The following is a 13,620-nucleotide window of genomic DNA, read 5'->3' as shown; positions in this document are numbered from 1 at the left end:
GAACTGGTCACAGGCTGTGCTAGAATGCCCCAGATTCCAGGCTTTCCTTTAAAACCCTGCTCTGGGTGTTGCCTCCCCTCCTCCAGAGTGCTGGCACCCAAGGCTGGTGCCCGGGGACCCCACGGGCCCCAAAAGCAGCTGGTGCTGCCTGACCTCATTGCTCCAGCACTGGGACCTGTCATTGCACAGGAGCCAAGGTTTTATTCTGCATTTAATTTTGTCTCCATATCGAGTATCACAGCAGGAACATCCACACAGTTAATTCTCAACCACATCGTATTTTACTTACATCAATTTCTTTTAAAGAAATGCTGCTGAGCCTTAAAAAGGAAAAAAAATAATTACACACTAGAAACAAGGAATCCACTTTTAAAAAGTCGTTACAACTGGTTACACGTTCTTGGCAGAATCAGAGTGGTGCTCAGGAGCTGCAGCTTGAGCTGCTGACCAACATGATGCCAGGGCCTGAATGATAATTTTTTTTTTTCCTTCTCATTAAGTCGTTTTAGTTTAAAATCAATAAAAGCAGGGATGTAGATCAACACATACAAAAGACAGGTAGATTAAAGAATATTGCACATGTACGTCCAAGCAGCATTTAACCACAACAAGCTCTCCCCCACAACCCCGGGACCCCAGCACGACCTGTAAGAAAAAATAGTGCAATGACTGAGCCCGAGCCAGCCCCGCCCGGGCCGGCCCCACTCACCCCGCAGCCCCCGGGCTCCGCCGCGGCCCAGGCAGGCAGGAAGGGACGCGGAGCTGCAGGTGGTGGAGGATGAGGTCTGGCAGGGCTGTGCTCTGACGCGTGGCCACATGGTTCTCACACACATTCACTTTGGTCAAGCCTTCAGCTGCTGCGCCAGCGCACGCGGGCTCGGCCGGAGCTTCTCGCGCTGACCAGCCCAGCCTTCAGCACGGAGACACAATCCGTGCTCTCCCCAGCACAAGTCAGTCCCCGAGGTCGCTGCACAGGCAGGGGCACTAAGACCCTTGTTCATTCTATGCAATGTGAGAAAAGTACTGAAATCCACTTAGGCATGAAAGTGGAATGTGTCCTGAATACCTGAAACCTGCAGAAAAGCCCCCCAGGCTGTCCTCGAGCTGTGCCTATACTGCACTGGGGTTGTATTCTCGTGTTTGACAGGACAGACACGATCCATGTTCCTGAGACAAACTCTTCAGAGCTTTGAGCACAACGTCTGGCATGTGGTCTGTGATCATCTTGGGACTTATTAAAATGCTGCTGAAGACGGTTTCGTTTGACCATCTTGCTGTGTATTTAATATCTGAAGAACACAACCTAAGGAAAAAACACACCACAAATCCAATGGCCGTGTCGGAGCTGGAACAGGCAACCTGCAGACTCCGGCCCTGGCTCAGGGAGGAATTGAACCCTCTCACAGCAGCAGCCGGGTTCCCAGAGAGCTGCAGCTCTGCCCTTCAGCAAACAGCTGGAATTGCTGCCATGAAGTGTCCCTGAGGGCAGAACTGCACCAACTGACACGGTGCTTTAACAGGGAAAGAAGCCATGAAAGATTCAAATAATCCTGCTCCCAAAACCATGGAATACAGCCTGAGCAAGGACAGGGAGGGCACTAAACACTGCACTTTCACATGGTTAATCTCAAATTTAGGGAAGGAGTCACAGAGGTATCAACAGCAGACCAGGCAATACATTAAATGCTGCACACAGGATGCATCATTCTGTAAAATTAAATCCCAAACATGTGATGGGGGGTCTCGTGTGCTAGGCCCACTTAAAAAAACTCCCATTATTAACTGCTGTGCTGTGGAGTAAAAGACAGAAAATAAATTAACTCAATGAAGTAGAAGAGCAGCCATTGGGAAAACCTGCCCAGGTCAGAGGTGTTCATGTATCTAACTTGTAAAACCAGTATTAAAATTATTAGAAACTAAAGATGTGAAGCTTAAACAAAATACTGATCTACTGAATGGGCTGTTTCAGGTTGCTTTGTCTAAAAAAAACCCCAACATCAACAAAAAAAACACACAAAAAACCCCCCCTGAACACAACACTGCCCCAACAAAGCCACAATGCTCACTCTTCCAGCAGTTTCAGCTTTCTGGTGTCTTTGTCTCAGCTTCCTGCATCCACAGAAAAGCAGCAAGTGACAGGAAAAACTACAGACTATGTGGGCACACACTGGGTCCTGGGGGGCTGCAGCCCTCCAGCCTGGCTGGGTCAGCGTTACAGGCACTGTTGCACCTCTTTCTAATCACCAACATTAACGGGGCTGCTCAGGGCAATGAGATGTTTTGTTACCACTTCACCGCTACCAGGACACGCTGCAGAGCCGCAGCCTGGGGCAGAAACTGCAGCCTGGCAAAGCTGAACCTGCCAGTCTTGGTGTGTGAAGCCCTCACTTCAGCAGCTGCAATAAACAGGCAGGAGGAGGCATAAAGAGAACACTGGCCAGGGATTGAAGTGAAACAGAAAGAAGCTGGGAGGCACAGAATAGAAACTGAAAACTGAGTAATGTGCAATAACCACAACTGCGTATTGGACGGGCAGGTAAGTCACAGAGCTGGAAATGTGTACTTTGAAAGGGACAAGGAGCTGTAAGTGGACCTTAGGGAAAACGGGAATGGAATTCATCATTCCACTTACCTCCTAGAGCTGCTTTCTTCAACAATGTGGATAATCTTTCCAGGCAGATAGAGATGAGGATACTGAGGGGGTGAGTTCAGGTGCGACTCCTCCTCCAGGGCGTTGTAGGAAGGCGACCGATGAACCATCAAACTCTCCTCGGCCAGCAGGGGCTGGGTCAGCGCATCCTGGCTCCTCCCATCCAGCTCCGTGGGGAAATCATCAGGATCCCCTCCAAACACCTCGTACCAACACCCCCGCAGCAAAATCTGGTACTGGAATCAGACAGAAGAACAGTCCAATTGAAGTCTGGCATCTCCTCAAGTAACTTATTCTAGCTTGCACACACTTCATCTGAAAATACAATTAAAAGATTAAAAAATCCTCTCTGCACATGCCCCCCAAACTTTGTTTGATAATTACCGCCTTCCTGAATTTTCCCCACAATAACATTCCTTTCAACAGTATGGCTCCTAAGCCTCCAGTTATACTACAGAAAACATCACCATCTTTACCAGCTGAATCACTCCACGTGGATTCTGCTCTGCAGGTTTAACTTTTCTTGCACCTGTAACTTCTAACTGTCCATTACGTTATTTATGACATCTCACAGACCCTCTGCTCAACCCTGGGACTACATGGAAATCTTGTGGGTATGGCAGATTCAAATTCAGATGTTCAAGAATGGCAGTTCTCAATCTTTAAGGTACACCTGTGTACCTGCAGTACCATCCTGCCTGACACCAGACTGATCCAGCACGTTCAAAACCTTCCCGCTAACAGTAAAAAGAGGGAAAGAATCAACACTGTAACAGAGAAATATTTGCTTTCCAAATGAATTCTCACTGTAATACATAAGTAAAATCAATAATTTGGTACTAGTTATTACACTATTAAAGTAAGTAATCTGACCTTTTGTAATTTTAGCTGTTTGGTTTTTTTTCCCCCCCATTTTTGTTTTTTAATAGTTTACTTTTATCAGCAAAACTGGCAAACAGGTAATTTCAGGTCTTTGATGTTGTAAACTGGTATATTCAGAGTCTTACTGAATCCTAATCTCCAACAACACAACTTTACAAGATAGAAGACTAGCACAGGTATCACTGAATTAAAAGCAAACAATTTTGTTCTGACACAATTGGGACTCTCAGCTTTAAGATCAAAAATACACACACCAGCAGTCACTGCATTCAATCTGGGGTTTAACCCAAGTAACAATTCCACAATTTTAATCAGGAATTGCATTTGGTTACCTTGGGTCTGTTGCAGTTTGCCACAATCCTCACTATTCTTCTCTTTAAATCCTCCATGTTGGGCATACTTAACCTGTTTAAACACATGGAACAAAGTAAAACCAAGCCTCCTATTGTCTGCTATCAAACACATCTCCAAATATCAATTTAAAAGTATTTGCATCTCACCTTGCAACGAGGTCTTTTCCAACAATGACTGAAACAATGAAGTGCTTAGTGTAATCTGCAAGTGATTTGCTTAAAATAAAAAGAAAAAAGGCAGTTTAGATGCACTAAGGAGATAAACATACTTTAGTTTTAGGATGATCATTATAATTCAGTAAAATTACACGCATGTGGCAGCACCATTTGCAGTCAGTGCCTCAGTGGGTGTTCAGATCCTCCTGCTGATGGTGGCAGAGTAACTTCAGTGCTGACTCTAAGGGTGTGTGGGTGTCCAACAGGCCAAGGCAGACTAGTCAGGTGAGGATTTTTCTGGAACATTTACTTTAAACTCTAACGATACTGCCTGCCAGAATTCCCCAGATGTGTTTCATTCTGTAATGCTCCGCCAAGAACTCAACTGTAACTCCAGATGGAGCAAATCAATTTGAGTGGGGAGTGAGAACACACAGACTCTTCCCACAGTCAGCCCACAGCTACCAGCGAACACACCTGGCAGCTGCCTGGACTTTCACAGCTTAGGCACAGAGCCAAGCAACAGAAGTCTCTCACCTTAAGAGCCCTCCTGGGGGAGAGAAGGCGTAACACCTCAGTGTGGGGAAGGAGTTCCTGAGCATGATGGCCAAGATAGACGCTGTCCCACCACCCAAACTGTGGCCAACTATCACAAGTTTATATTCCTGCAGACAGAAAGACAAACTTAGATGAACACAGAAAAAGCTGCGGGTAATTTTTCTGACAAATCAAATTATTTGGGAGGTAACTTACCGGGGCAATAGTGAAAGCCTGGTTTAAAATCCCATCATTTATCAGTTTTCGATAGATATAATTTGCAGCTTGAGTTATTCCCTACAAGAAAGCAGTTCAGGTTAGAAGGGCGTATCTAATCTGAGGTGTGACACATAGATAGTTTAAATACAACACCATCACAGAACAACTTCTTTCTGCAAAGCTGGTCCTCTCTTTGACACCCTCCTGCCAGAGGTCTGGTTATAACCAACAGGTCTGTATGTGTGGTATGCACGAGTTAAAAAGGCTTTGGGATATTTCATAAGGACATTAAGTCCGACAAGAGGATTAAAAATTCTACCTTGCAGTGCCAGAGGCAGTATTTGATGCACCAAACCCTGAAATGATTTGTGCAATCCATCTGACAAGGATGAACACTCTGTTTAACTAAGGATCCCAGGTGTTTACAGCTCGCTGCTGCTGAGCTGCTCTACAAAGAGCCACAGGCTGCACACACCTTATGCACAAAGCCATTCTCCAGAACCTCCTCCAGGGTCAGGTCTTCGCAGTCCGCTGACAGGTCGGTGAGGATGTCCTGTGAACAAAGCCTGGGTCAGGGCTCTGCTGCTCACACCTGTCACAGGGACACCTCAGCTGGCTGCCAGGTGTGTGAGCAGCACAGCACATCCCACCACACACCACCAACCCCAGCAAACACACAGCAGCCACAGCTCCCAGCCTGGCAGCTATTTCCAGCTGCAGACACCCCATCGTGGATGCACCTCCACTCACAGTGACCTGGAATTACCCTGCCTGTCCTCCACTCTCTCTTCCAGTAGCACAGGGAATATTACCCATCCAAGGGCAGGGAGGCTTAAAACTTAAACTTGGAAGACTCTCACCTGTGAGTGAGTTATTTTAACGTATGCCAGCATAACACAATTTCCTCTAGGTACTGGGAGTTCACTCATTTCTATAAAGCTAATTATTGACATCAGATGGATGATACCTCAAAAGACAAGGTTCCTCTCACTGCAACCACAATAGCTTCTTTTCTGTGATCCAGAGCAACAAAAAATGGAATCTCATAGATCTGGAGGAGAAAAATGTCATCAGTAAAGACACCAACTTTTGAAAGGGCAAGCGCTTGTTCTCACCTTCTGGAAGCTCTTATTGAGCTCCATACTGTACTATGGAAAGAAGCTGAATTGGTCTCTTGTTTGGTTAGACAAAGTGCTTTTTTTCAATACTGAGACAGATTTACATCAATGGTTTTGTGGCTGTTCTGTTAGATTAGAAAATAAATCCAAACGGAATGTTTTCATTTGGCTTTGCATTTTACACTTCACAAATGCTGAAGGCAAACTAGACCCTTCACCCCTTGCTTTCCCTGAATTAACCACTACAGCCTGCTGAATGCCTGTCCAGATTGTTTACCTTGTTATGAAAACTGATATGAATGAAGTCTCTGTACTGCAGTCCTGTTATTTTTAGGATGGATCCAAAGTGAAAGTTATGACGATCACTGCCCGTTATATCAGAATCTGTTGGTCTATTTCTGCAACTAACAAACACAGAAGAGAAAAACTTTCATGTTCCAATTTTTTAGGTTTCCTTTCAAGGAATCAAACTCAGTTAAATTTGCAGAGAGCCTTCTGCCAGAGATCAAAAGTGCATTCTCTTTGCAATAGCACCAGTAAACATTCTGGTGCAAGATGTTACCTCTGCCTTGTTACAGGACCATTGGCAGAGCAAACAGCGCAGTAAGAAAAGAATTCTTAAGGTTACAAGCCACCGAGAGAAAATACAAACAAGGAAAAGGGAAATTCTAACAAAAACCTGCACAGCAATCTTATCTCATGTTTTATCCACAGTACTTTGTGATCATTGTTTTTTCTCCAAGTGATTTATATTTCAGTAGCTTATATAGATATTTCTTACTAGTAATTACAAAAATCATTCTTCCAGTCACAAATATCAGCAGTCACATACAGTAATCCTACCTAGCAATATGCAAAATGACATACTGACCATAAACACTTTTAAGTAAAGGGGTCAAAAGAAACAAAAAGGAGGCTGGAGGGAAAGGGAACTTCTGCTAATTCCTTAGGACAGAGAAAACTATTGATACACTTTCATTTCTATATGTAAATCTGTGCCCAAAAGGCACCTCTTAAAAGACTAATTTTAAAACATGTTTCATTTAATTCGAATTCTTCCTTTGCCATTTTGCTAAATGAATTTTTTATCTTAATCACAACCTTTTCTCATGAAAAGAAAGCCAATCTGTTTGAGGGTGGAAAGACACTGGAATTTTTTTCCTCTGAATTTCTGAAAGACACCTCTAGCAGTAAAGCTCATGTACTCCCAAGAATAATTAATGCAAAAACAATTTAATGCAACAAAAATACTGCTATTGTAACTCTTTTATTTCTGCTAAGACTAGTCAGATAGAAGGCAGCTATGTGTTTTTGAGCTCTTGGATCAAACCTACCAGTCACCATTGAGCTTACAGAGTGCAGTATATGGGTTGGTGTACACGTAGTAGGGCCAGCCATAGGCTGCTGCAGCAAACAGCATGTAGTGAGCAGCATTCTCCAGCTCCACATCCAAATCATCACTCTGGAAGCACACAGGGGAAAAAAAAGGAAGCAGAAAAAGGGAGGAAGGTGAGTTAGGCAGCCTCAGAATAAAACTGAACACAGAGTAGTCCAAATCAAGGCATGATGAAATACACACTACCCAAAAGGAAAACCTCAAGGTCTAAGAGGAACTAAAAATAGCCACTTGTATTTCAGGAAAAAGTCTCTGTTTATTTATGCAGCTACACAGCTCAAGGATCTTGAAAAGCTCTCACTGAATCAGTTCCAACCTGAACTGTTCCAAAGCTGATACACTGATAAGCTCAATGCTGAAAACAACATTCACCCCCACTACGTTACCTAAGGATGTCCAAGGGAAGGCTAAAGAGTGCAGCAGATTTCTCTGGTACAGACTTTTAAAGCACAACCCCATCGCACCAGCTGGATTCAAAAGGAAGCTGACAGAGATGCACTGGTTGAAGTAAAACTACATACATCTATGACACACAGGCTAAAAGGAGGGGAAAAGTTTTACAAAGGCACTTGCCCACTGAAGGCAAGGAAAATCAGTTAGCAAACGAGCCCACCACCTGCAAGAATTTAAAAGATGCTATTTTTGCTTCTTACCTTGTCTGGGTATTTGCAGCAGACAAACAGCCCACAGTACATACTAGAAGATTACCTTCTCAGTCTTATGCAAACAGTTCAAATATTCATTCTCCCCCTGTTCTCTTTCTCTCCCAACTGTTCAACATTGATCAAATGTCCTAAATGGTTCCTTTTCTGCACTTAATTCCCCATTCAAAGTTCTACTCATGCAACGGCAGAAAAATGGTTTTTATTACAAACTTATCGTTTTCACTGCATTTATTAATAATGCACATTGTTATGAATTTTTATTGCAGTGTTAATTTTATCAAAATAAACAAAAACAACCCCCAAAACAAACAAACAAACAAACAAAACCCAACCAACAAACAACCAAACCACCTCTCTCCAGAAAGAAGTGCATTTCAATTTGATCTGGCACCATCTCCTAGAATAATTACGCCGAAGGCTGCCCCAACCCTATCTTACCATGAGAGACGATGGAGAATGACACAGGACTTCTTCAGGCTCTTTGGGGCAACTTTCCATTTTATCCTGCTCTTGATGGAGCAGGATCAAACCGGCTGCTATGTCACTTGGCACCAGATCAGTGTCCTGTACAAAGACACGGCAGGCAGGCGGTGTCAGACCATGGCACAGCTCCGAGCAGGGGCAGGGCTCCCTCCCCCTCTCACCGAGAAGTAGCTGCGGAAGAGCTCGGCGATGCTGGTGAAGGCCACCCGGTGGTCGTCGTCCTGCACGATGCAGCAGCACAGCAGCCGGATCCTCTTCTCCCACACCCTGGTGGCTGAGCTCTTCACGTTGTACAGCAGCTGCCCCGACTGGCTGCTCTCCAGGTTGCGGCTCACGCCGTCGGGCAGGTAGAACGTCTTCTTCCCCCCGAGGGGGTCAAAGACAATGACAACCCCGATGATGGTGAAGATGATGATAATCCAGCTGTCAGACAGGAGGGGGTGGGATAACAGGCTGTGAGTCCAGACACTTCTGACAAGTGTGCAAGAAATCCCAGCTGCAGGTCTCGGCAGGCTGAAACCGAAGCTGGGCATGAAATTCTGTAAGGAGGCCTCTGCTGCTGTCCTGAGGATGCAGCTCCTTGGACTGTGCCTGCAATACTCTGGGCACCAGAACAAGGCTGCCGGCTCAGCTCGCACAGGGCACCAAACCTGGAATCACAGCCCAGTGCTTTGGAAGCAGCAGCACAGAGTGGCAGCTCCATTTTTCACTACCAACTAAGTGATCAGGTTACTACACTCTTCATATTTATCCAGCTTTCTACACTCCCACTGCCCCTCTTACCCTTCTGACCTTCACCTCCTTTCCTTCACTGCAGGACACGCTCTCTCTCCCAAGACAAGCTTTTTTAGGGAAGGATACCAATTCATCTTCCTTTTCCCACACGCTGTAAAGCTCAGATTTAGGGGAGGCACCTTTACCTTGCAATAACTGTCCCAATGACTCCATTTATCACAGTCTTCTCACACTGCACGCTGTTGTCTGACACCCACACAGCTCCTATAACAGCCCAGATGAATTCAGGGAAATAGAGGAGCAAGCGAGTATAAAGTATTTTGGGAAGTGATTTTCTTGGGCCTGGATTAGAAATTGTTCCTGAAATTAGAGAGAGAATTTAAAACAAGAACTGTTCACGAATGCACCTCGAGTACATAAAATCCTATCTGGACAGATGAACTTTCTGGGCTTTACAGAAAGTAAGAAACTTAAGTGAAAGTATCAAGTTCTTTCATACTAATGGAAAGCTACCATAGAAGCTGAAAAAAAACCAACAATGGATTTATTCCTGTGATTCTTAGAATCACTGGCTCACCTACAGTTCCTCATGACTCCTGGGGCCTGCTTTTATTATTCTAATTAGCTTTTACCTGGTTAATATTTCATTTTCAGATGCTAGTTTGCTGGGCTACAATGATGTTTTTTTAGATGAAGTTCCTAAATAATAATAGGAGAACAAATGTAGGACCATTACCAGGACAAATATTTCTCAGGCTATTTTCTGTATTGCTAATTTACTAATAACCTCTCCGTTTTAGCACTCTAAGGCAATAAAAAAAGGGAGTAACTTTTGGCCGGCTCATCTCCTTAAACCAGTCTGCTGATGCCAGGGTAGCGAGGGAGTGGGGTGTGTGTAATTTGTAAAGGCTGCAGAACAACAACTACTTCGGGAACTGTTTTCCAATCACAAAGCTGTGGTTCACACCCAGTGATAAAGCTGTTTCCAAAGCCCTCAACCCAGAGGTTGCTTTTTCCCACTGCCAGGTTGCAGCCTGTCCTGCAGCAGCCTGGGTGCTCGCACAGACACAACCAGATGGAACTGTGCTTTCTCTAAACAACTTTTCCCTTCTCAGCACCACCGCAGGGTGTGAGGGCTCCAGCCAGGCTCCCTGCTGGCATCACCAATGCCAGGACAGCACAAGGGCCGGTGCTAAACCAAGCACACCAAACCCAGGCATTCCAACCACACTCCAACACACCTCACCCTTTGTCCTCCTGGAAACTCAGCCTCAGAATTCTTCCACTCCTTAGTTACAACGGCCTCACAGCTGTCCTTTCATACCAAACACGGTTCTTTTATCATTGCTATTTACAGTTACATCTGTCACCTCTGCACCTTCGGTTAGAGCCTGGTGCTAGCAACACCAACCTTTGACCCCTGCATGGCCCAGTCACTTAAGAGCTGGACTCGATGATGCTTGTGGGTCCCTTCCAACCCAGAATATTCTGTGAAACTTTGGTATATAAACATCAGTCTGGCTGATCTTACTTCCCCCTCCTCTGGGAACTCTAGGAAAACCAGTGGTCAGATTCAAGGCCAGGATTATCATCCACATCTCTGCTCTGTCATAGTTTCTCTTCATGCACTTTTAAAATTGCTTAAATGGAAGAAAGTAGAAATACTTATTTACAGAAGCATAAATACCTATTTTCAGTGTGCCATGAGAACCAATAAATGAGAAACTCTGGAGTCTCATCTGTTACTCCAGAGACCACACACATATTTAAAGTTAATCTTCTTAACATTACTTCAATCATCAGGTGCCTCACCAGAAAAAAGCCTTCCTGGCAATTTTAACCCAAAATGAACCATTTCTACAAATAATCAGAAGTTGCATTGGGGTCCTTACTTCTGTTCAGCCGTTCATTTGAAGCTGTGGGCCCTGCTCTATTTAATAGGACTCACTGTCAGTTTTATTACGACGTTTACACAATTAACTTTTCTCTGTGTGTTTTTCCCCAAGCAGCCCACTGCAGCTAAGGGACTTTCACAAGACATGACTAAACCTGCCTGTGCAAGGCAGAACTAACAGGATACTTCAGATGATCCTGGACACACTTCCCTAAATTCCTGTCAGAGAGGTGGAGCAGTGTTACATGGGAGGTTACATAGAGAGTTTTCAGGATGCTCCGATGGCAATGAACCATTAGCTGCACTAAGATGTTGTGTTTATTTATTATGTTAGATTCCAGACTAACAAAGGTAATGCTATTAAAGCAAACATGTTAATGCTGATGGAGTTTTTCAAGTCTGAATACCATGAAAACACTTCAAATTTTTAGTAGCTTCTAATGTCAGCTCCAGATTAAAAAAACACACATTTATTACAATCCTACCAGATAAACACAAAACAGCATTATTAACTATTTACCTTGCATGCTGATGTATACAAGAGCAGATAACGCACATATTATGGAAGCCAGAAGGAGGATGAGGCCGAGCAGGTAGCTGTGCAGCAATCCTCCCCCGGGACAGTTAAACTGCCCCTTGTGAACCGTGTAAAGGACAAGAATCCCAATCCACCTGCCGGGAAGGGAGATAACAACAGTTACAGCAGGAAGGGATAAGCGCCTGCTGCAAAGTGATCACCTGATCGATAGTGGTCGTCTTAACGGAAGCACTGCACAAAGATTAACAGCAAAGGACCTGTTACATAAGGAAAGCGCCAGGATGAAACCACTACACCAACACTCAGCAGGAATTACAATTCAGCCGAGCGCACGCCGAGCCACAGGCTCGCTGCCTGGCGTTACTCACGCTCTTCCTCAGACCCCGGAGCACCGCGGCTAGAGGACACAAAGCAGTCCCGTGTTAATTACGAACGCACACGAGCGCTACTCGGAGCTTAGGGCGGGCGGGTGACGGCGGCCCGGAGCGCAGCGGCAGCGCGGGCGCCGCACCGAGCGCGCTGTGCCGGGGCCGCCGGCGCCCGGGCCGCGGGCACCGCTCGTCCTGCCGGGCAGCGGCCCCGGGGCGCGCCTTACCACACCAGCCTGACGAACAACTCGAAGGCGCCCGGGAGCACGAAGTCGTCGCTGCCGATGGCCCAGCGCCGGCCGAACAAGACGAGCCCCGGCATCCTGCGGGTCCCTCAGGGCCGCCCGAGCCCCGCAGCCCTCCCGCCCTCCCCCTCAGCGCCCGCAGGGGCAGGCACGGCCTCGCCGTGCCGTGACGTCACCGCCCCGCTCCGCCCCCGGGCACGCCCCGCCCCCATCGGGCCGCGCCGCGCACGCGCCTGGCGGGAGCCCCGCCCCGTCCCGGGCCGAGCGCGCGGGGCGGCGGGAAGGGCGGCGGCGCCCAGGGCGCGTGCGCGGTGAGGCCCCGGCGGGCGGAGCCCGCTCGCGGGGCGGGATGGAGCCGTGACGTCAGCCCAGTGACGTCAGGTCACCCCGGAAGAATACTCCAACGGGGGTCGCTGGATGACGTCACAGAACGACTGGCGGGTCCCAGCGGGCTGCCGGGCTCCGCTACCCGCACAGGGACGGACTGGGCACAGGACGGCAGCACCGCGGCTGCACACGGACACCGCGCAGCTGGGCTCAGGAATGAGAACCAGCGCTCACTACCGAGCTAATGATGGCAAATTAAGTTGAAGATAAACACCTGCAAGCACCAAGCCCTCCTCTGCACCAGGCTGAAGACTTGAGCTCTTACTAAACAAGCAGAGCTCAGCCATCATTGCTTCCGTCAGAGATAACACCCCTCAGAGCCTTAAAAACTTTTTATTTCAATACAGCAATGACATTAAGCAACTCATCCTCACCACAACTTTTTATCCAGCCCCAGACAAACTGAAAACTTTCATGTTCGAGAAGGAAAAAATGAAAAAAACCCCCAAAATGTTTTCACCATTTCATAAAGTGTTTATTGAGGATGGTAACACAGGATAAATCATGCAACAGCTCAGTAAAAAAAGGGAATCATTTAAAGGATGAAGAATGGTAACTGGTGCTGCTGATTCTGAAAAGTTTATAAAAAAAATATTGTCCAAAAGTGACATCGAAAACCACTTGAAGCTGAAACATGGAAGTTGCTTATAAAGCATTCATTAATAAGAAAATGTAGATATTGTTTAAAATGATCACCCACAGATTTCTGTAATCAACAACTTACAAGCCTCCCATTCCTACAGCTGCAATGGTGGAGCAGGGCTGGACATCCAAGATATTCAACCTCCTCGTCCTGAACAAACAACACACTCACAAACATTTGCCACTAATTAAACACAATTGCATCTCTTACCCCTCACAACCTGGGCTGCCAAGTGCTTTCATTATTGGGATCACCTCCGCAGACATCATGGCAGAACAGGAAAGAGCCCGTCCTTGTGGCCCCAAGTGATTTCCTCACTGCCCTCTTGCCATCGGTCTGTTTTAGAAGAGG

At 46.3% G+C, this 13,620-nt stretch overlaps 1 protein-coding gene across 1 annotated transcript; it reads right to left on the bottom strand.

Annotated features, from left to right (window-relative positions):
* Positions 1 to 181: 181 nt before the first annotated feature.
* On the bottom strand, positions 182 to 12,339 carry DAGLB (diacylglycerol lipase beta). Its single transcript, XM_066198443.1, has 15 exons — positions 12,222 to 12,339; positions 11,609 to 11,760; positions 9,380 to 9,554; positions 8,621 to 8,882; positions 8,415 to 8,540; positions 7,250 to 7,377; positions 6,193 to 6,319; positions 5,765 to 5,848; positions 5,273 to 5,350; positions 4,795 to 4,875; positions 4,579 to 4,706; positions 4,033 to 4,101; positions 3,865 to 3,937; positions 2,633 to 2,886; positions 182 to 1,303 (listed from the first exon to the last, which is right to left on the bottom strand). Exons 1-15 carry the CDS (start codon positions 12,314 to 12,316, stop codon positions 1,111 to 1,113), a joined length of 2,025 nt encoding a protein of 674 aa, XP_066054540.1. The 5' UTR covers positions 12,317 to 12,339; the 3' UTR covers positions 182 to 1,110.
* Between the last annotated feature and the right edge of the window lie 1,281 nt (positions 12,340 to 13,620).

This window comes from Chamaea fasciata, unplaced genomic scaffold (assembly GCF_029207755.1).
Source record: "Chamaea fasciata isolate MVZ Bird 193981 ecotype frontalis unplaced genomic scaffold, bChaFas1.0.hap1 SCAF_16, whole genome shotgun sequence".
In the NCBI taxonomy this organism is placed as follows: domain Eukaryota; kingdom Metazoa; phylum Chordata; class Aves; order Passeriformes; family Sylviidae; genus Chamaea; species Chamaea fasciata.
This window is presented reverse-complemented; position numbering and strand designations above follow the sequence as displayed.